The sequence below is a fragment of the Pomacea canaliculata genome, linkage group LG4 (genome assembly GCF_003073045.1).
Source record: "Pomacea canaliculata isolate SZHN2017 linkage group LG4, ASM307304v1, whole genome shotgun sequence".
Classification (NCBI taxonomy): Eukaryota; Metazoa; Mollusca; class Gastropoda; order Architaenioglossa; family Ampullariidae; genus Pomacea; species Pomacea canaliculata.
The window spans coordinates 29,665,976-29,688,643 of record NC_037593.1 but is presented as its reverse complement, the minus strand read 5'-3'; the positions used below and the strand labels follow the sequence as shown (position 1 = coordinate 29,688,643).

Sequence of the window (22,668 nt, the reverse complement as noted above, 5' to 3'; positions counted from 1 at the left end):
TTGCTGCTCTACATATACTCAGGAGCTTATAGGAGTGGCTGTGCGTGTGGGGTGGGGTCGGATTGGAGAAGAGAAGGGATAGACTCTGTGAAGATAGAATACAGTAGCAACAACAACAACATCATCATCAACAACAACAACAACAGCGGGAATTGTGTTGCATTACGGCGGCTCTTCCCTGCAATCCGCATCCCGATCTCGTTTTAGGCAGCGCACTGCAGCTAATGGCCTCACAGTCTGCTGTACAGCTCGACATTTCATTTCATATATCGCCGTATGTGGAGAAATGGAGTGAATGAATGAGAGAGAGGTTGTGTGTGCGCTGGAGGCGGGTAAAACGCAAATGCTGACGAAACGCATCACTCCTGATCAAAGCACGGACGTGTATAGGTGGACTGCTGTCTGTCTGCCGAGACCAACGCTTAGTCTTGCCAAGTTCTCCGCTGTTAGTCTCGGCGAGCCTAAACAATGTGACTACACCGGAAGCTCTGTAGTCTCGTGCCTCGTTTTAGTTGTTGATTGGAAAATATTCGTCTGCCAGCAGTCCAGTAATACAAGTTCGTGATTAAAGTAAGTTTTCAGATTTGTCTATCTCGAGGCATTCACAGCATATATAAAGCAGCGACAGTGGTTGATTGCACCTGCATCACAGTCTCGGTCAGAGCGTTAGTGACGTCACGCATAGCAACTGCTAATATGAATAGAGCTCGGTGATGTAGAAGGAGGGCTAAGTCGTTAGTCGATGATATAACGGTGGACTTCGGGGAAAAAAGTGATTTAATAATGTAGTCTTCCGAGTATCGCGGTGTGGGAAATGGATGACTTGTTCATAGTCAGGTGTGTCGTGGCTGCTGTCTGAAGCACGTGAGCGTCAGTAGGATGAAGTACCGTGTCCACTGAGAATTGTAAATGTTCTCTCTCCACCTACCGACGTACTACATAAAAACCTGTTCGTGCATTGTCACTTGGCAAATAAATTCTTCATCTGTTTTATTCCAATCAAATGCAGATTGATTAGGAGCGAGGTACATTGTTGGGCTCTTTGGTTGGCTGCCGAGAATTCTTGTCAATTCGTGGGAGGAGAGGGATAGAAACATTTCTTAGTGAAATCGGCGTCTGGGAGCAGCTTTGTGAGGGCTTAGTGTGCAGGCCTGAGAGCTACTGAGACACATGCCTCTTATCATGCGCCAAGGGAGTCTGAGGGTTAGGACTACGGTACTGCTGGCTTTCCCATTCAATCCACAGCCGCAGTTTTTAAACTTTTCCAGACGAGTACGCCTGTCGAAAATTTGAGTACCACCTTCCAACCCTACCCCCTACGAATATTTATATATCTATTAGTCCAGAAGTTAGTCATGGTTCTCGTGTACCACCCGTCATACCTACCGGTAGTGGTACGGGTAGCACAGTGTGACAGCCGGGGATCCACAGGGTGGTGGAAGCTTGCCGCCCACCCGTGCGCGAGGAGGACGAGTACGGTAATGCTTGCGTGCAGTCCGGACAACTTGTCGCCTCGCACGCTGACCGGATTCGGCGGGTCAAAGGGTTAAAGGGGTCAGAGGACGGAGACGCGGCGAGGTGACGGACGAGGTTAACAGCTATCGGGGGACGTCAGCGATCCTAGCTAGGGGCTGGCAAGATCGGCAAACAGATGTCACCTCCCAATCCTGGGTGGAGTCGGGAGGGGGAGGGATGGCGCATGCTCGTCTCATTGATCGCCAAGATCAAGCGGATCACAGTGCTAGTGGGGAGGGGAGGGATGGAGAAGATGATCGAGTGGGTGGTTTCTAACTCTCCCACCCACCATCCGCACCTCGGCCTGAGTGGGGGGTGTTTTACATGCCAGGGCAAGCAACAGGGGCGAGGGTCAGAGGAAAATTTCATGGAGGTAATAGCGGGGTTGTGATGTTCCCGTCGTTCCACACCGAAGTGAAATTCTTGTTTCAAAATATGTGGAACAGCCTACTACAATAGTTTAATCCAGGACTTCAAGTTCTGAGTTCAACAGGTCATGTCTGACAGTGAAGTTCATGCTTTGTATTGTTATCACTAGTGCTGACCACGTTTTACATTCTAGGTTATGTAGTGGAATAATAACAGGGTTAATAAACAAGCAACTCATGTTCATTTAGTCTCTTAAGTGAATCAGCTGAGCACTTTCTGTTAAAATGTCCACTTTATAGTAATATCCGTATAATAACATTACGCCGCCTTTCCAAATTCATTTTGATACAGACTTGCTAATCTTTGACCATCCTGGACTGACATTAAAAGTCTAATTTGTTTTGGGTTTTTTTTGTTTGTTTGTTTGGTTTTTTGTTTTTGTTTTTTTGGGGGGCTTTTTTGTTCTTTGTTTATCTGTTCATAATTTCATTGGACTGAACGCTTTGAGTCATCATCAATGTGTGCTATACATGACTTCATATGCTTTGTTTTAGGCTTTTGTGTTCAGGTATCAATAACTTTTCGTTGAGTGTGATTTCATTGAGTTCCCTACCACTGAACACTCCCCGCCTCGTGTCTGCCTTGTATTCACATGCATCTGAGTTTGTGCTTTTGATTGTTCTCTTGGGATGACCACGTACTATAGGCTCACACTTTCACACGCTGTTCTTAAATTAATTTCATACTACAAATACTAACCCCACACCAGAACAAACAAACAGTAAGTGGAGTCGTTGCTCAGTTGGCTTGCAGGTGTTCATGATGTACCTGTCGTTTTCACTCAGCAGCAGGTAGCGACTGTCGAGTGATGCAGCATGTTGCATCAGCGTGCTGCCAGGTGACTGTGCCGAAAACAAACATCAACAAGCGTGAGAGAGGGGTGGGGAATGACAACAAAGCTTACACTTCGCAGGTGTTCGCGTGACTGTGCAAGTATTCATGTCGTCAACTCCACACTTATTTTCTATTTTCTTTAACGAGCTGTTCATCACCTCTCAGCCATGAGACGAAAGATGAGTAGGTTTCTGCTGCTAAAGAGGTCACGTGATGAAGAGGTGTGATAGTGGGGCTTGGATTCCGATATCGTAAGGTAGATTTTGTTTGTTTGTTGAAGGACGTCGAGTGAACAAGCTTGTTTTGCCTTCTCTTCCTCTCGTGTTCCGGACATTCACACCACTCCTAGCCATTGCTGTGCGGGACGATTGTTCTCCCCGCAAATCCTGACTCGCGGCCGCTCGCGATGGCCGGCTCCGTGCGCGTGTCGCCACCGTCATCACCACCAGCTTCCGCTGACGATGTAGTGATGCTGCTCGCTCCCTGCGGCGGGTCAAGGGCAGGAGATGCAGAGAGAAGGCGACTGGCGCGAGGTGCAGTAGGTATGTGCGACGTGTGACCGACAGAAGGTCGGGAGGGGCTGGCTGCTGGTGTTCGGACGCCAAGTCATCGGCCAGCTCTCGCTCTCCTTTCGCCTCGGGTCGCCATGGGTTTACTTATGGGTTTTTCCTTGTTACACTTTTGTGATCACTCAACACTGTGTGTGAAAGGACGCACGTAGCTACTGGGGACAGTTTCACTATCCTTTACCTGCAACTTGATGTTGGTGTTCTCTACTGGAGGTGTGGGTGTAAACATCTGAGGCCTGAGGTTGTTTCAGGACCAGGAGGTGGTGATGGCGGTGGAGATTTGAGAAACACTGAAACAGAGGCGGCTCAAGAGGGTGCTTGCACACTGACCAGGCCACCCTGAATGGAGTGACTGGTCAAGGGTGAAGCAGCGGGCGGCTGCTGGTCACTGTGTTTGGTAGTTTGCTGCGGAGATTGAGACTTGACCCCTCCTCCCCTAGAAGGTACGCTCTCGTGCTTTTGGCGAGCGTGGGTGCGAGTATAACGACAATCGGGGAAAATCTCTCTTCCTTTCCATCCCCCACCCACAACCCAAGTCTCGCAGTCACCGGTGGTGGCCACCCGACCGTTACAACGCAGCCAGTCGTTGTGGGAGGGACGCGCGGCTGTTGTTATGTGTACTCGTGCGTTCCCACCGATTATTCCCACCCACCCCACCCCACCTCCCTAATCTGTGCCTCCAGCCAGCGCTAACGGCAGATGGAGTGTCGAATGGAACAAGCTCGTGTTAGGAGGAAGACTGGAAAAGGGAAGAAGAGAACCCGGGGGGTCAGACCCAGACAAAGCCTTCTCAGCTGAGCGGCGCAAGTTCTACTCGGCCCATTTTGTGCCCGTCGTCAGCAGTCACGATGTGAGTAAGTTGATACTCGGGAAAGCACAAGATCCACCCTCTCCCCACCACCACCACCCACAGCAACTTTCACCTGGATTTGGATGTATTTAGCAGAGAAATTGCTGTTTCCCACGTGCCGTCGCGGAGAGGGAGGACAAGCAACTTTGCCCCGTTCGTTGGCCTCGCGACTTTATAAACGGCGGGCAAAGGTGAAAGTGTGTTTTTTCTTTACAAATAGAAGCCGGCCTGTTGACACTGGATTTGGTGGTAAAAGATCAAGCAGCAGCGGGCTGTGTTGACTGTGGTGCACGCTCAGCGCCGCTGGGCTCCAGGTGGCCGGGGACAATGAGCAGAAGAATGGAGACAGCCTTCGGTGCTGCAGCAGGTAAGGCTTTTAAAAAAAAGTCTCTTCAGAATGGTCGACTTGATATTGTTCTTAGCCTGTACCTTGGGAGCAGGACTCGTCGAGATATTCACTCATCTGGCTTGTTTGTAGAGCTGGTGGGATGGGCGAGGTGTGTATATGTGGGTTGGTTATGGGGGAAGGGGTGAGAGAGGAATTCCACATATGCGCCAGCACGGTCGTATTTGTTTTGTGCAGAGTTTTGTGTTTTATGTGACTTTAGAGGTCTCTCAAGGGTTGAGATTTAAAAAAAGGTAAAACAGAATATAGCTGCAGGTGAGAGTGACGATAACATCAAGAGGTTATCGTTAGATTGTGTGACATGGTCTAGTCGCACTCGGCGATAACTTACTTGGTATACTGTTGTCATCTGTGATAATAGGTCGTGCTAAGTCAGCATGTCAGCAAGCGATCTTCCACGACCCCGGTCTGTTCTTTCTCCTTGTCTCTTCCCCTCTCGCTATGTCTATACATCGATCTAAAAATAATATATTATCGCTCACCGTGATGCATGCATTGCTACCGCTTTGCATTAATAAATGCTTAGGTTATTTTTCCTTTCTCTCCGTTGTTCCCGATGTGAAGCTGCTAATTGATTTACGAGCAGGTCGAGAGCAGTGGCGGCGTGATTGCCGTATTTCTAGTCTCGCCAAGCCCTCGGTGGTGGGGCCATTGCCGATGTGGATAGCAGGCTGTGACGACAATTTACACTAACGTGTCCCGGCCTCCCTTGCCCCTCCCCCTTTCTGTCTTTCTTGCCAGAAAGGGGGAAGAAGTTTTGCTGTTTCTGGAAATATGGGTTAATGCGGAAATCACGCGGAATTTGAATAGTTCCTTTTAACTTACAGTTCTACCAAGTTTGCCATTGTTTTTATGTGACCGTCACGAAGAAAGTTGGCCAAACGTGGTCACATGTTTGTCCGGTTCACAACGGTCTTTCATCTGGATACTGTGTCTCGCTTCCTGTGGCGGTGCATATCTCGTTTTGTTGTAGTTGTTTTTGTTTGTTTGTTTTGTTTGTTAGCGGAAGGACGTCGGAACCACATGGCCCAACTGAGGGTAGCTGCCCCAAAACCGAGTCCGTTGGCGAGGTGCTGTTGCGGCCCTGTGCTCCTTGAGGTGTAACAAGGACTAAACTAATTGTTTCTGTATGCGTTTCCATGGAAAAGGTGCGTTGTTTGTATCTCATGTATGTTGCATGAGGCCCACACGTGCGTGAAGGGGATATTTTCTTGCGGTGATAAGGATCTGTTCTTGCACAAACGACCCGCTGTAGGGCTGTGTAACACTGTATGTATTGGGCCTAGGTCGCCTCGACCCACCTGTACCTGAAGATCGGGCTGACTGTGTGCACACCTGAAGCGCAAACACCACTCTCCTAGGGGGGAGGGTATCTTGAGCCCGTGCTTACGGAGCTGCCATTGATTGCCAGTGTTTTATCGTAATCCGCGATCAACTCTGGCCCTGTGACAGGACTTGGGCAGGGCCATTAGAGGGACTTGACTTGAGGGGACTGGCAAACTGCAAACGTGGTTTGGTGAGTGTCAGAGTCGTCGTTAGCAACCAAAACATACCAGGTGTCTGTACCAGGTAGCTGTCTCAGTATGTCCATCAAGAAGAGAGGCGGCAAAACAGATGTGGGGTCCCCTCCAGTCTCCCCCTTCCCTGACTGCCCTTTCTTATCATCGAATCAAGCAAAACATAGAAAAGCTTTGTCCTCGGTCTGCGTTGTAAGGCTTTTGTGCCAGTCTGGTCTGTTGCCACTTCTGGCTACCACAGCATGGCAGGATCGTGTTCCTTCTCTCTCATGTAAATCAGTCCCACGTTCTTTACAGGCGACGGCGACGATGGTTGATATACTGGTAGAAGCAGCAGCAGCAGCAACGGTTATATTACTTTGCTGCCGTCAGCAGTATTTGGATAACTAACATCTGTCTTCACGTCGAGTGACGAAACTAGCGGCGTGTCCTTTGATAAGATGATTTGAGCTCATTGGAGGGCGGTAATACTTAGAGGGGAAAGTGCAGATGTACACTGTGGGACGATGCGTCAACCAGGTACGCCCATGATATGCGACAAAATTAAAAAAAATATATACAACAGATTATTTTATTCGTCCTCCATTTCTTCTTTCCAAATATTCAGAACCGCCCTAATTAAGGATCGAGTGTTGAGCAGTCGTTTCTCGGGGATGTGGGCTTGTACTGTTCTTGAGTCAGGTCAAGATTGACTCCTCCTTCTCCTCCTCCTCGCCTTTATATGTTTTTGTTTATCTGTGTCCGTAACACACACTGTTTGTTTACACAGACATCGCGGTGTCCCATACAAAACTCGTGTCAAGCTTTAAACTATTTCCTCGCTGTAATGTCCGGTGCTGGTCACACATGTTCTTCATGTTGAAGAAAACTTTTGTTTGGCGCAGTAAAATATAGTTCATACTGTATAGGTATTATAACAGACTGAGCATACTTTGGGAAGTCGCGAAGAAGATGCAAATTGTTGTTAAACGTAACAGTTGATTGAAATCTTAGTTTTCCACGTGTAGCAGGTGAACGACCAACACCTACTCATTGAATCTTTTCCATTTAGCATGAAACTGTTAGATGACTGACATCTAGACACTGAACACCTCTTCCTTCAGCTGTAACGAACTTTCGTCCAACTCTGCCCACAGACTCCATTCTGTGGAAATTACCAGGCGAATAGGTTGACGAAATCCTGTGTCTGTTTTTAAATGTCAATGAACTGTGGAATGGTGTGAACTGCGGCCAGCTGCTGGTCTATTATGTGTTGTTGTTCACTGTGATGGTCCGACACCAGCCTCGTGGCTATTAGTTGAAATGGAAAATGTCTGGCAGGCGCTGGAAGCGTCTGGGCTGGTATTTACTGGTTGTTTGGTGAGTCACAGGGGGATGGCAGCTTGCTGTAAGTCTGTCTACATCTGGTCCTGTCATCTCTACATCCGTGTAATGGACCTCATAAGGCCACAGCCTTCGGGGGGGAGTGTAAGGTCCTGGTAGAGTCAGTCAACATTATAAGAGGAGTTTTTTTGAAGGGACATGTGGTTGAGAGAGAGAGAGACTCACGTCTACCTACCTGTACTTGTATCAGTGTTCGATATACAGATGATCGAACAGTCTCTGTGAGCGCTTTCCGATGTCTAATCAAACATTTTCGCTGGTCTGTGTCTTTGTTATCACAAAAGTTATCAGCTCCCACCCCAACCCCTTCAAATGACTTCCTCCTCTCTCCTCCTGTCGTCACCTTCTCTGTCGTGTAAGCTCGAGACTCCTGGTGGAAGCGGCTTTTGCTGGTGTTTGCAAACACAAGAACAAGGATCGCACTGGCTCTCAAGCGCACGTGGAGAGGGGGTGGTGTAGTGTGAGGACAGGGGCGGGGGAGGGCGGTTCTGATTTGAGTGAGTACGAGATGCACTTGACTTGCTGGCTGCCAGGTCGCCCTGTCCGCTTAATATACTTAATACAGTTTGGTTAGCGGGCAAAGCAGAACTGAACAGAACATCGGCGGCTGCGTCCTGGAACGTGGAAATACCTCAGCACCGCTGTGTGCTTTTTTTTTTTTTTTTTTCAGGAAAGGAGATGACACTACATTTGCTTTCATTTTTCCTTTACGTCTGCCTTCTGTCTCAATTCTCATTCAATTCCGCTTGTCGAGGCCAGAAACCTGAAGCCACCAGAACGGGAGGATGTGGGTTACATTATCATCATCGTCTGTGTCTCGTGTGAGTGGGGGTGAGTGCGTCGGTGTGCATTCTGCTTGTCCACTGAGGACTTGTAGACAATGGTAATGTGAAAACACGGTGCCGCCACCACAGGAAGCGAGCCGAGTGGCTACAGACTGTGAATGGTGCCAGGTGGCACTCACAACACCCACATCAACAAACCGCCGACACCTAAAACATAAAGCCCTAGTGGGGAGCATTTGTTTTCAAACTGACACATTGATACAAGGATATTCCAATGATACTCTGCTAGACATGAGACAGAGAGACAAAGTGTATGTGCCAGCTCAACCGAGCAGTCGCTTCAGAGTGTCGTCCTCCACGTGGGCCTTACTTCTCATGCTGGGGGTGAGCATCCAGCCCGTGTCTGGCAGGGTGACTAAGCTGGCCACCCCTTTCTCTTACGCTTTTATTTTTTCTGTCTCACCGGCCTTTTCACCTATACTGTCTTTCTAACAAACCCCCTCCCTGTCATCATACAGTTTTTTCTTTCCTATCATCTGTCTACATTGGTCTTTCTCCTGTTATCTTTTTCCATCATGTCATTCTTTTGATGGCCTGCTCTTTTGCCCCCTGCGTTTGCCGTGTCGGGGGAGGATGGGATTATGATGGTTGAGGTCCCTGATGGCTTTTGTTATTTAGGATGTTATCTCACCTGGAGGTTTTGTTTAACATTACTTTCTCTCGCCCTGATATAGTTGCTGGCACGGCGTAAAGCGCTAACAAAACAGATCAGGCTGTCCTCATCTTCTCTAACGCATTCACTTTTCGGTTGATCGGCGAGAAGTGCAAACCGCCTGGACACTGGGCGCCATGCCTATGACATCATCGATGGGCGGGTGTGTGAGAGCAAAGACAAGTTGACAACTAACGGCCACACCAGTGCGGAGGGTCCCACATCGACAGGCGGGCAGCATTCCGATCATTGCGATGTCCTGCCATCCGCCCTCTCCACTTTCCCTGCCGGCCATTCTTGTGCCGCCTGCCGCCTCTCTCGCTATTTTTGTTGACAACATGTATTTATAGCCCGGCGCTTACACAGACCTGCTTGTCACGGCTTTTTTGTTTGTTTTGAATGCGGGGTTAGCTTGACTTAGAAATGTTAATAAGAACTGAACACTCTGCTGCTGTATAGCTGCTTGAGGTTGGTGATCCGTCTTCTAGGACGTTCTGTGGTTGGCGCCACATTCTTGTCACGGCCACGCTGTCAGAAACTTATTAAGTTGAGATTACTCTGCCACTCATGCCCCCATCACAACTCTCATATCTTCACGGTTATTTTACCAGACGGATGCATACTTCCCGTGGCACCTCCATCGTCACATGTTGTAATGTTATGACAGGAGTAAGGAATGACGGCTACAGAGGTAGATAATGTCGCAGCACTACGCGCGGAGAATAGTAAGCACTGACAGCAAACAGTCACCACATTGTCTCGTCCTTCTCTCTGGGAGGTGCAGGCTGACCTCGCCTCCCCGCCCCTCCGGTCACGCCTCATCTGCTCACGACGGCAACCAAAGCCAGGACACTAAAGCATCCCTCCCGTCTCCCCCGACTTGTCAGCCGTGAGTGGCATTCGTCCTGTACAACTGCAGCAGACACCCACATGGATGGACACGTCCTACCTGCCCTGCCTGCTAAATGTGCTCCACTATCTAGCCACCAGCCTCCCCCTTCCTCGCTCTGAAAAATAAATTACAGAAAAATTAAAAATATATATATAATGTGTGAATCAGTAAAGAGAACTTCTGACTCGTAATGACAGCCCAGTTGTAACCTAAATATTGAATCTGACGTTAATCTTACATGTACAAGAGGATTACTTTCCCGATTCCCTCTCCCCTCTGTGTGTATGTGTGAGAGAGAGAAGACTGGAAGCTGTAAGATTACACATAACAACATCATTGTTGACTGCACCAGGTTACGTTGTTGAGACTTTGGACTTTGGGAAGCTTTGTGCTAATTACATGCACATCCGTGTGTAGGGTGGTGTCAGTAGACTCAAAGGGGGACAGCACAGTTACAAACATTATTGGACATTACAGCACTTACTGTCAAATGGTATCAGCAAGATCATCTTCAGAACGTTGACACTTAGGAATGTTTGCGGTCAACGGCATCGCTACCCAGGGTTGTGAGGTGAAACCTCGGTGGTTGTGATGTGGGGCGGGTGGGATGGAGGGTGCTTCAGCAGACAACTGCCGTGGGGTGTGATTGAGATGGTTATCATCACCGTGTAGACGGGTACAGACGTTTTGTCAAACCTTTCAGCCGCATCGTCCCCACTTCACACGTGGAAGCTTATCTGAGCATTTGCCTGGCTTAGGGTAAACATAACATTCTTATGCCATTGAGTGACGGCAGTTATTTTTATGACTTGCGCAGTGTAAGCACATTAAGTTTTGTCATAGTATCGTACCAGGGGGTGCTTCCTAGTGCCAGCGTGTTTTGGTTTCATTTTGTTTCTTTTTGACCTCGATGCGTGTGTGTGTGTGTGTGTGGACTTCCACATACCACAGCTTGACAGAAAATCGCGGATAGGTTGCCAAAGGGTCCGACAGTCAGTGGTTTGAACATTTGCCAGGTGTCAAGGTGCCTTTTCGGGAAATAAAAAGGGGTACAATTTGTGTACAATAACCCCCTTTTGTTTCGCCGTCCTTTGCAGGTACCTTCCCGCGTTAGCTAACCTTGTCTTTATTCCACAAACATTTGTGCCTTACCTTTACAATCTCACTCTCTCTCTCACCCCCAACACATACACAGAGTGTAAGGAAGGAAAAGGCTAAGCGCCCACATAGCTATGAAATGTTTGAAAGCTGATGTCATGTACACCCGGCAGACCACTTGTGGGTTCCCTGTAGGGTTCTCGGGTATATGGCCATGGTTATCCACCTTGTCATGACTTTCATCTCTGTGTGTCGTCTGCTCCAGTACCGGGTTACCTCACGTGCCTGATATCTTCTCGCTTTCAACTGCAGCAGTGACACACCATGCAGAAATCTCTCCCTCATAAAAACCTCTCCTGCCTGTATCACGGGGACAACAGATACAGATCTTGAGCACAAAAGAGTGTTGACCGCTTGCCAAAGGGAAGAGGGTTGTGTTTGGGGGGTGGAGTCCCATTCCAATCACAAAATTTGGCACAAAACAAAGGTGAACTTGCAATGAAAGGTTAACTGTCTACAGGCCAGCAGACATTAACAAATACGTTTGATACCACTGCCCTTCCTATCCCCTCCCCCCAGCCAGAAATAAATAAAAGCGAGCTGGAGGGCAGGAGGGGGTGTGGTATGTATGTGGTGACTGTGGATAGGGTGACAAGGTGGCGTCGCATGATACGGTAGTCCGTGCCAACACTGATGATAAGGCTAGCTCCCTGCAACTTGAATCGTTTGCACAAGACCCTTGTGGGCTGCACCTCCATGAGAAAAGAACCCCTGTCTCGACGCCTTGCCTGCAGGCCTGTGGTTGATATTGTGATATGGGCGGATATCTTTCCAATCCGGAGACTTATGACTCGGACACCTCAGTAAGTGTTCACACTGGTCAGTGCATGCCTCTGACAGACTAACTTAATGTTGATTATGAACCTGTCAGGAAAGTTATTACCCTCCTCCTGCTGCGGACTTCGTAACTGATAGGAGACAGTAATCATAGACACTAAGAGAGGTTGATTCTTGACACTTTGAAGACACGGTAACCCAACATCGATGTTACAATGTTTTATCATAAGATGATAACTTACATTTAGGACATACAGGGTGATGTCGACACTAAGAGAAATCAAAAAGAAACATGCTTGTATCAAAGAAACTCATTGTCAAAATTGAATTCTTTTTCAGATTTCCTCCATCGACGGAATGAAGAAACAAGAGAAAGGGGAAATGGACAAGGGTGGGGGCGCCACTGTTCCACCTGCCCATAAAGCTAATAAATTATCATCAGCATCATCGTCGTCAAGTTCTTCTGCAACAACTACACCCTCGACTCCAACAGCATCAAAGCCTGTGCCATCTATCATGGGGATGAAACAGTCTAAGTCTGATCACTCTGGACTTTCAGGCAAGGGAAGCAAATCTGGACATGTGACTGCAAACAAAAAGTATATGAGTAAAAGCCATGAAAGTCTTTCATCGGGATCCAAGAAAAAGCTCACCGTTGTGAAAGAGGATGAGACTGTAACAACTGCAGGAACAATGGACAAAAATATATCTATCAACAGATCAATGTCATCAGAGAGAGAACCCTCTAGTGGAGATACTATTAGTGTGTCCGAGTCTGTCAGGTCTGCCCCTGTGTGTGTGCCAGAAAAGAACAAAGAAAACCAGGTAAAATGTTTCATTATAATCTCACTGATATCAAGTCTTGGAATTTTTGCAATGTATGTGTGCGTGGGCTTGGGTGTTCATGCAGACATTCATGCATATGGGTGTGTATGTTTGCATTGAGAAATGGTTGTAGGGCTACTGCAGATTGCCAGATTATTTATGTTTTTAGACCCCATAGGAGGATTTTTGTTTATGTGATTAGGTCTTATTTGATTTACTCACTTTTCCATGAGAAGGGAGACTGTGGTCACATTCCTCTTGGCCTGGCATATGTCAAAGGCAGCCTTAGATGTCAATAGAATGCCTCCATTTCCTTGTCACTGGCTGCTGCTGTGCGCCATCATGGTCCTGGGGTGTGACTAGGCCTCTGCAGCTTATCCAGCTGTATTCACGGTTGTCTTTTCAGCACCAGTCATGCAGACTGCAATACAAAACTTCACTGATCAGTCTGTCCTTAACTATGGTTGTTGTCTGTTCTCAGACAGTACAAGCAAGATCTTTCCAAACTTCTCTTGAGTGTTGGATTAGTTGGACTGATAATTTTTGTTGAACTTTCAGTTAATGAATGTTTGTATGTATATACCTCCTTCTGATAGGGGGAGCTCTATGTATTAAGAAGGGAAAAGAAAACCTAAAGCATATGCACACACATACACACAAAAGTAAATTTATTACACCTGATCACATTAAAACACGAAGAACAATTGACAAAAGTAAACTGGCACTTCACAATCAGGATCTTGAAAATTTCTTTGGCTAAGTAACATGGAGACTGAAAGAAAAGTCCACCACAGAAGACAGTCTTCAACATATACTCAATGCATTTTAGCATTAAAAATATCCGTTTTGAAGAGACAGGGGCCAGAAGAAAGTATAGAAACAGTCTTCGTAGATTTTGGCTGTCCTGCCACTGGACACACAACACCTTCCTAGTGCTCCCATGTTCTAACCACCGCACTGTAACCTCTGTCAAGTACCACTTGCATATATACTGTATGCTAGGACAAAGCGGATTGCATTGCAGCTTTATCAGTCACATCTAGGCGTGACCCGGACTTGTAGTGTTGCAGCACTCAAAAGACGGCAGCGATGGGCGTGATGCAAATAGTGCATTATTTACACAACTGCATCTTTTATACTCTGGCACTGCATGGAAAACAATTAAGAAAGCTTGCACCACCAGCCGTGATATAGAGGTCTCGATGGGACCCTAGCCTTCGTTCTGCAAAGTGGTCAGCGTAAGAAAGCTTGCTGCTGCAGTGTAGAGGCGCGCCACGCTGCCACCAGGCTAGATCATCCTGCTTCTGAAAAGCTAGCTGATTGTCAGTGCTAGATTGCCAGAAAACCCAACAGATTGTTGGTGTTAAGTTGACTATTGGTTGGTGCTGATTCTCGGGGGACAGATGAGAAAGGCTGCTAGAGGAAGGTAAAGAAACATGCAGCAGGCAGTCAGACTATCAGTGAGTACTCGGCATGGGAGTAACGCACAACTCTTATTTACTTGAATTATTACCATGTATTTTCATCGGGAGATGATGAACAGGCAGACAAACAAGTTGACCAAGTTGACTGCATCCTTTTTACAATAAACATATGTATATAGTGACAGTTAAAGAGAACGACAGAATCGTATCTGAATGGAAACACCTGCAAAATGCTGATTGGTGTGTAAACTCAGTAAATATTAGATCCTGTGCCATGCGGTTGTCTAACAGGTGTGCCTTTGCATTCAGTGATCAATGCTTTAACCCCTCAACTAGTCACCTGCCCAGAGTGGCAAGGGTTATGGTTAATGACCTTCTGTTTGCTCCATCAGTCTGCTGTTCTTCATGGGGTTTCATGCTTTTAGGGCCTTGGCCCAGAACTGTGAGCCGTGTTCCTGAAATTGTCCTCTACTGATTATGATGGTGAATTGTGTGGAATGCTTCTCTCTCCCACTCCCCCTTCTTTACTTCCTCTAGCATTGCATGCCACATTCAGTCTCAAATATCAGTGGAATCTATTTATAAAAAATTCCTAGTGATGTTTTTGACACCTTTAATTTATCATGTGCAGCTGTGAATTATTGATTTAGAAAATTTATTAGAAGTTGGCAACAAATGTTATTGTTTTCTATCCTTCCAAATAGGTTTGTAGAGTAAGTATATGTGTCACTGCCTTCTCTGTTTGCACTCTGGCTTAATGAAGCCATATTGTAATTAGTGTTCTCATGGACCAGCCACGAAATCTGATATTTCCTGTTTTCTGTAACAACAGTTGTATTGCATGCCTTGCATAATTTCTGTCCATCAAATAGACTACCAGTACAATCATTTTGTGATGGAATGTGAAGTAAAGAAATGAGACAAAATAATCACTTCATGTCTGAAGCAGACAGACACAAATACATTAGCTATTAAGCTATGAGGCTTGAACTTGTCGTCACCTCAGTTGCCATTTTACTTCACTTTCTTCTTCCTTATGGCTTTTGACCTTTTTTTTCGATTCATTTAGAATTGTTTGCTTTTGAATGTCAAGACTTTGTAAATGGTATTTTCAGTTGCATTGCATGTGATTGTATATTGATTTTAAAATAGGAAATAAAGAAACTGGATTTAGAATTTAATTAGAATTTCATGTTTAGAATTAAATTTAAAGCTGGTATGTAGACCGTGACAGGATGAAGAGGGCAAGGGTTGCTGCCCTTTAGGGGTGTTCAGTTTTTCTGAGGTAGCGCCTTGTGCAGAGAAATTTTGAGAGAGTAGTTGAGGGGGCTGGAGCTGTCCTCCAGGTGTATCTAGGAGACAGGTATTTGCTTTGGAGCTATAGCAAGTCATACATCTTTGCTAAACACCCTGGCGATCAGCCACCCTTGTGACTTTGTAATTAGGTATTTTGGCATGAGTCCTACAGCATTCTTCTCTGTTTCCTTAATTGCTATTTTCTCTTGTGCAACTTTTGTCTGCTGTTAAATACTTTTAAAAACTGAAAGTAATGGAGCTACTGGCTCTATATATTTTAACATTCTGCTACAACAGCTTCATGGTTTTTATAATGAAACCTTGTGCTGCAATAAATGTCATGAAAGCATTTGCCCTAAACTCTTGTTTTTTCTGGAGTATTTTTTTAACCATTCAGTATCAGTGTTTGAAAAGGTCTTGCAAACAGCAAAACAAAAGAATGTTGGTATCTTTCATGATGGCATGTAAATGTGGGAGGTTTGAGAAATAGAACTTCTGCTTGATCTTTTATTTTACTGTTTGCTTGCTGAATGAAAGTGTATAGAGTGAAAAGTTTGGATTGTTTTCAAGTAAAGCAGCGATATAAAAATGTAAGCATTGTTGGAAAGGAATGACCAACATGCATCCAAGCATTTAAAAAATTGTGGGAACTACCTAAGGACCACAGAGGAGAACAAACAACTAAAGATAAATTTGTTCTGATGGGAGATATTTAGCTGCTTAACATTTCATAGCTTATGACCCATAGGCCAGTCTCACTGGTGTGTTACCATTGCTCTTGTGTTGCTGCAGGTGCTAAAAGAAAAGGAGAAGAATGCAGGGTTTGCAAAGCTGAAACCTGTGAAGCCTAACTCCTTGACAACTATACGCAAGGCCTCTAGTACACAGTCCATTGACTGTGGCAGCAACACTTCTGGTAGTGTCAAGTCTATACACTCCAACAGATCATCGGCATCTCAGAACTCCATGAAGAGGGCTCAGAGCAGCCAGAATGTCAGCAAAGTAAGACTTACTTTTGACTTGGCTCTAACAGAATATGCAGCAGGTAAAGGTTAATAAAATACTGCTTGTGGGCTGAAAAATATTTGGGGTATTTGATTCCTAGTGAGGAATTTATGGAATGTTACCTTTGTGTAAACATAAACATTGTATAAATATATATTAAAGCTTTAGTTAGAAGGGTTTTTTAAAATCCTAATACCTTTATAAACAGAATCTGCTGCACAGATATCCGTGTGGTAGGGTAGGTGCGTTACTTGCCTTGCCATCAGTGGTGCTTCTCTCTGACACCCCCTAACCCACATGCACACATAGAGAAGTAATAGAAAGGGAAAGGAAGAGAGAATGTTCACATTTGTAATATTAAAGTTTGAGATACCAGGTTTTTGATTCACAGGACAAACTGTTACGGAAGCGAACGTCAGCACCTGCAGATGTAATGGCTTACAATGCAGAGCTGTTGGCCAACTTTGAGAAGGAGAAAAAGACCTTGGAAGCACGTATCTCAGAACTGACCAAGATCACCGAAGGCAGAAAGGCAGAGATAGAGAAATACAAGTATGAGATCAAACGACTCAAAGACGTTGCATCTGTTAACAACGGGTCAGTGTAAGAACCATTGTTCTGTGCAAGTTATTAAGATAGCTGCATGCTAACAATAATATAGGCACTGCATCTTATATTTCACTTAGAGCTTAACACTTTTGCAACATATACACTTCAGTCTGCCTGGCACAGACTGTCCTCTGAGTCACCACAATACAGGTGGGCACAGCCCTGGTACAAAATGCATGCCCTCATTGTGGCTGGGAGGGCAACCCCGGACTATTAGCTTAATTAACTGACACTTTATAAAGATGACAGGTTGAGCAGGTGAATTGTCCATGCTGACAGTGATAGGTTAGGATGGCCAGCACAACGAGCTAGAGACACTGAATTTGTGAGGTGGTCAGAATGGTAAGGTTGTGACAGCTGGTTGTCAGGTAAAAGTCGGCAAGGCTGAGCAACACAAGGATCGTTAAACTGTTAGGATATCTGGCGATGTTGATATAGTAGGAAATTTGCAACAACAAAAAAAATCCTTCCCCAGATTTTGCAAGCAGCTAACAGCAAGGAATAAAATAGGAGAAAGGGGGTAGTTCTGTCTCATCAAGCATCCACCAAACCCCACCATTGTTTCTATTACAGCATCCTGGAGGAACTGGAGCAGCTGAAGCACCAGAACAAACACCTGACTGATCGGCTCAAGGAGCTGGGCTTTCCTGTCGAGCAAGTGACTGACACAGAAAAGCTGATCATGAAGATCGGCTCTGGGTCTGTGAAGTCAGTTGGCAGGAGCGGAGATAGTGTGGGAGCCTCAGACTGTTTGATACACGCTAGTATCAGTTGTGATAGTCTGTCGACTGAAGGGGCAAAAGGTGAGAAAGAGAGGTGTGGAGAGAGAATTTCATCAGAATTGTTAATATCAACTCTCATTTTTTTTAATTGGCAGGAAGACATGATATCAATGTCAGTTATAAAGCTAAAAAGAGAAAGAAGCATTTGCTTTAACTTTTTCATGTCTGCTTCAGTGTAAGATTTCAGATCCTGCAGTATTAATCTGTTCAGCAGCAGAGTCTACATGAAGTCACAGTCATTGTTCACTTTCTATGCTCGTTTATATGTTCATAGCAATTTATGTTGTGTCTCATGTAGCTCTTCCATTGGCAGCAGTGGATAACCGTGTGAACATAGCCAAACATGGATCTTTGCAACGCTCAGCTTCCTTGACGAACTCTGAACCAGGGGTATCTCTAGCTGACCTCTGTGGCACTCCTGAACATCCTTCCGTCCTTTCGATGGATCCAACTAACTGGGACAAACAGAGCAACAAGAGCTGCAACAGCGATGTCCTGAGTGAGATTTCAGTGGCTTGTCTGACGGAGCGCATCCTGCAAATGGAAGAGACCAACTATAGTACAACTGAAGAACTTCAGGCAACTCTTCAAGAGTTGGGTAAGGAGACTTGACAGATCAAAGCACAAGGAGGTTCCTGTTATGTGCTCTTCCGTGATCATGCATTCTTCTTCCTGTTTTTTTTAAAGCCCTCTTAACCAGTTAGAAATTCCACTTAAATATTCCAAAAATGTACATGATGTTCTGTAAGCATCAGAATTCTGAGCCAGTTGACAGCATTCTGACAAAAGTTAGTGGGTTTCAACCAGCACAAACCAACAAAACAAAAAACAGTCATCAGCCAAATCTGAATAACATTTTAAATTTTAAAAAGTTACTGTTAAGTTTAAGTTTATTTAAATTGGCTGCTTCTATTATTTATTGATCACAGAATCTCTAACTTCATTTCTGTGTTTTTTGTGGGTTTTTAAAAAATTTTTTGGCTCTCTTAAGATTTTAGGCTCAGATTCAAGAAATGCAAATCACAAATTTCTTAAATAGCTCGGTTTTTCTAGTTTGCCATGTAAACTACATTGTGTAAACTATATTAGGCAGTATCTGTTTTCAGGCACTAAAAATGTATAGTGCGAACTCAAAAGCATTTAATTCTCCTGGCACCACATCATTATATCATTTTCTTGGCAGTGACAGCTCAGAAGCCTGTGTAGTGTAATTAAAAAATGGAAGAATAACTCAGAAATCCAATGTTTGAGTTTTTTGCTTTGCTGTTGTTTTATTTTTAACACTTCTGATTGACCTTGGTATGTAATTCTTCCTTCAGCATGTTTCTTCAGTAAATTTGTAATTTTATGAAAAGATTTATGTAGACAGTATTTAAATACTTACCATGAAACGACAGATTTTACTTGTCTTGCCAAATTTTTGTAATTATACAGTGTGTGGTAACTACTAAATTAATATAAATCATCAAATTGAAAATCTACAATATGGCGGTTAGTTAGAAGTGTTGAAAAGTGCACCAAGAGGGGAAAAAATTGAGCCTTTGAAATAACTAGTTGGCAGACTTCACAGTAAGACCACACTGGTTTCTAAACTTCTAAAAGCTCCATCTTTTTTTAAATCAATCAGGGCACTGACTTCTTTTCTCCTTTCTGTTTTTCTGTTTTTATCACTTTATATATACAGTAAAACTTCGCTAAACTGGGTCATAACTTCGAGGGGTTGTAGCAGGGAGATATTAACCAGTCAGCTTTCATTCCACTAACCATGATTTCAAATGCATAGATTCAAGTTTATTTATTTGAAGTTTAAAATAATACTCTTGAAAACCATGTCATTATGCATGTTTTGTCGGTTTGGCTTTCACTTGCTTATTCTGCCATTGGTAGGCTGTACTACTGAAGTATAGGACAATCATGGTAAGAGCAGTCGATCAATACATATGTACCATGACAAAAATACTCTCTTAAAAGGTAATATTAATATTTTTTTAACATGATTTCTGCAAAAAGTCACAGTATAGCACAAATGATAGGTCACAGTAATTTTATTTTTATAGACATGCAACTTCTGCAAAAGATCGTTAATGAAGCACAATTGACTGATGTGGTGTGGTAAATGTGGTAAAGAGACAACAGTGAATATTGACTCCATCATACCCATATCGTCCCAAAACATAAAGTTTAATCGACCTGGCCTAGGTTAAATGAATGCCCAAAGAGTAACACCTGTTTCATGTTAGCCTAGCATCTCCATTTACATTTAATCCCTGAAACATTTTGGGGTTGTAACTTAGAGGTGGCTGTAATCAGGAAGGTCTTAGTAAAGAGGTTTTACTGTATATAACACAGTGCACAACTGTTTCGAAGAGAAAGGGATTTTCAAACTATTTTTTGTTTCTTGTGTGTCCAATCTTCAGTAGCATGCTGTTTATTTATTTCAATATATTTCAATATGCCTGGCAATGTATCAGTTTAGAATTCCACCAGTTCAGACAATTTTCAGCCAGCTTTTGCTAGACAAGTTCTGACGACAAACTCAAAGGGTAAAAATGCTGAGAAAAGTGGTGGGTTAAATTCAACAGTTGTTAGCTATTATCAGAGTTGTGTAGCTGTAAGTGTAGGTAAGTGTAGACCACAGTAATACCTAAAATGTTTGTAAAATGAGTTTTAAAATAATTAAAAATTATCACAAACACTTCTTGTGATGCATCGTCAGATGTTGTGTACCCTCTCACAACTATGGTATGATGTCACAAGTTCTCAAAAAATTTTTTGGAAGCAGCTGCTGCTGTTTTACTTATGAACACATCTGATGTTTTGGTAGGAGATCTCCAGGATGCTGTGAATGAGCTGACTGAGGAGAATGGGCGGCTTTCAGATGAGAAGACTGTTCTACTAGAGTCCCTGTGCACCCAGACAGAAAAACTCGAGAATGCACGCAGACAGGTAAAACTTAGGCTACTTCATCTGCTGTACAGAAGGGAATCCATGATGACTGATGAACAATACTTTTGTAAGATGTTTTCCTGTTGCTGGAACATCACCTCAGTCTTTCTGAAAAGTAGCTCAAAGATCTTTTAACCTCCTTGGCATGAACCCTGGTCAGTGTTTGGGCTGTGAATTTTATATAAAAATGACTAACTACAAGCAGTATTCAGGCTTAACACTGCATTTGGGGCCAGATAGGCTACCAGAGGTAATGTGCCAGGTGAAGTGTTTATTTTACCTAAAATTCCAAGCCCAGGTAATGCTGGAGGTTAACCCGTTTTTTAACCTTTCAGCTTTTAAAAACTGTGATCCTAAGTAATGCTTGGGAGTAATATCAAAAAGGTTCATATTTGCTGGAAATGCACAGTTATGTTAGGAAAGAGTGACACAAAGAATGCTGGAAGTAAACTCACTGACATCTGAGACCCTAGCTGTCAGTGTTAGTCCTGTATTCCATTTTGCTGATGTTCTGTTCTGAGTGAGCACTTATTTAACAGGGGGGTGTGTGGCAGGTTAGAATATTCTGTGAATGGGAGACTGGCTAAAAGCAGATCCAAACTTTGAAACTTTTTGCTGTGACAGGTGGAACAGCTGAAGAGTCTTCTCATTTCCGGAAACCTTCCAGACAAGTCTGAACGTGAATCCCACTTGCTACAGCTGTTGAAAAGTGCACAAGAAGAGCGTGAAGAGCTGCTGCGTAAGCAGACAGAATGGTCCAATGCACTGCATTCACTGGAGACTGAGTGCAAAGAGTACCAAGAGATGTTGGAGTCTGCGAGAGATAAGTTACAGGTGAGCAGCTTGCTTCCACAGGTGAGCAAGCGTTGAGGCTTTTGCATGCTTGGATACACTGTGCTCCACAAGGTATATGAAATAAGTGGAAGTCTTTCAGTTTTACATTCAAAGGTTTTCATAAGTCTCTCTCTTTTTTGTAAGTGCTCTATTGTCACTCATTTCCCTAAAGAAAAATAACCATCCTGTTTACAAAAATGTTGTGATCTTCTAAGTGCAAGAGAAAAGTGATTTGTTCTTCAGCGTGGTGTAACGTGGTATTTTATAGTAATGTCACATGAATGTCATATGATGCGGAACCTGTTGCTACAGCTGGCGGAAGACCGAGCGAATTCCATCAAGTTGGAGAGGGATGCTAACGAGAGGCTGGTCACCGAACTTCGGGAAACTGTTTCATCTGATCAAATAGAAATGGCGTGTCTGAAGACACTTTTGGAGAGTGAGCGCTGCAAGGTAGACTCCTTGTCCTAAACTGCATATTTCTAAATTGTGTTTGTCACTCTTATTATGGTTGTGGTTGCTCCAGATCAGGGTTAGTTATGAAGCTCCCACTCTACTTGTTAAATCCTAATATAAGAGAGTAACAAAAAAAAAATTCCTCTTGCAGGCATGCTCTTTTAACCCTCTTAGTGCGGCAAAGAATTAAAAGTAAGGCAATTGGTGTATAATTGAAGATGGTGAAGATGACAGTGTGTGATGTTTGTATTATTGCTGCTCTCATGTAAACATTAGATCAAGAAACCTATACATTTTTGGAAAGGAGAAAACATGAACTTTGCGATAAAAGTAATAAAATCCCCAACCTTCCACCTGTTTGATGAAGTATCTCTGCCACTTGGGTTCACAGATGTCTGAACTAGAGAAATGCCGACAAGCACAAGACCAATCAGAGTTTGAAGCACTGCTTGATCAAACCCGCCAAGAGAAGGCCCGTGGTGAGCAGCGGCTGGCCAACATGCAGGAGTCACTAGCCCTGTCCCAGTGTGAGCTGACGCGTGTGAAAGATGTGCTGGCTACTAGGGAAGAAGAACTTAAGGTCAGTTCATCCTCATGATGATTACAGCGGTCAGAATGTCTGAAGTAATTAAATAAAACTATTCTCTCATGATATATCTGGAGT

The 22,668-nt window shown here is 44.4% G+C and overlaps 1 protein-coding gene and 1 long non-coding RNA gene across 18 annotated transcripts in view; one reads left to right on the top strand and one right to left on the bottom strand.

The window, feature by feature from the left end:
* LOC112563323 (cytospin-A-like) overlaps positions 1 to 22,668 on the top strand; it is a 44,316-nt gene that overhangs the window by 13,889 nt on the left and 7,759 nt on the right. For 6 of the 17 annotated variants that reach the window (XM_025237207.1, XM_025237212.1, XM_025237210.1 and 3 more), the window contains 9 exons: positions 12,167 to 12,652; positions 16,165 to 16,374; positions 16,769 to 16,980; positions 17,560 to 17,789; positions 18,067 to 18,366; positions 20,593 to 20,714; positions 21,339 to 21,548; positions 21,861 to 22,001; positions 22,396 to 22,584. In XM_025237207.1, coding sequence (XP_025092992.1) covers positions 12,167 to 12,652; positions 16,165 to 16,374; positions 16,769 to 16,980; positions 17,560 to 17,789; positions 18,067 to 18,366; positions 20,593 to 20,714; positions 21,339 to 21,548; positions 21,861 to 22,001; positions 22,396 to 22,584 — 2,100 coding nt within the window. Of the gene's footprint in view, positions 1 to 2,830; positions 4,565 to 11,637; positions 11,854 to 12,166; positions 12,653 to 13,798; positions 14,113 to 14,780; positions 14,790 to 16,164; positions 16,375 to 16,768; positions 16,981 to 17,559; positions 17,790 to 18,066; positions 18,367 to 20,592; positions 20,715 to 21,338; positions 21,549 to 21,860; positions 22,002 to 22,395; positions 22,585 to 22,668 lie in introns of those variants that run through there. The other 11 variants (XM_025237217.1, XM_025237218.1, XM_025237214.1 and 8 more) reach the window with 10 other exon arrangements.
* On the bottom strand, positions 5,582 to 13,007 carry LOC112563330. The gene is made up of 2 exons (XR_003099009.1): positions 12,875 to 13,007; positions 5,582 to 10,007 (listed from the first exon to the last, which is right to left on the bottom strand). It is a non-coding gene; the product is annotated as an uncharacterized LOC112563330 (long non-coding RNA).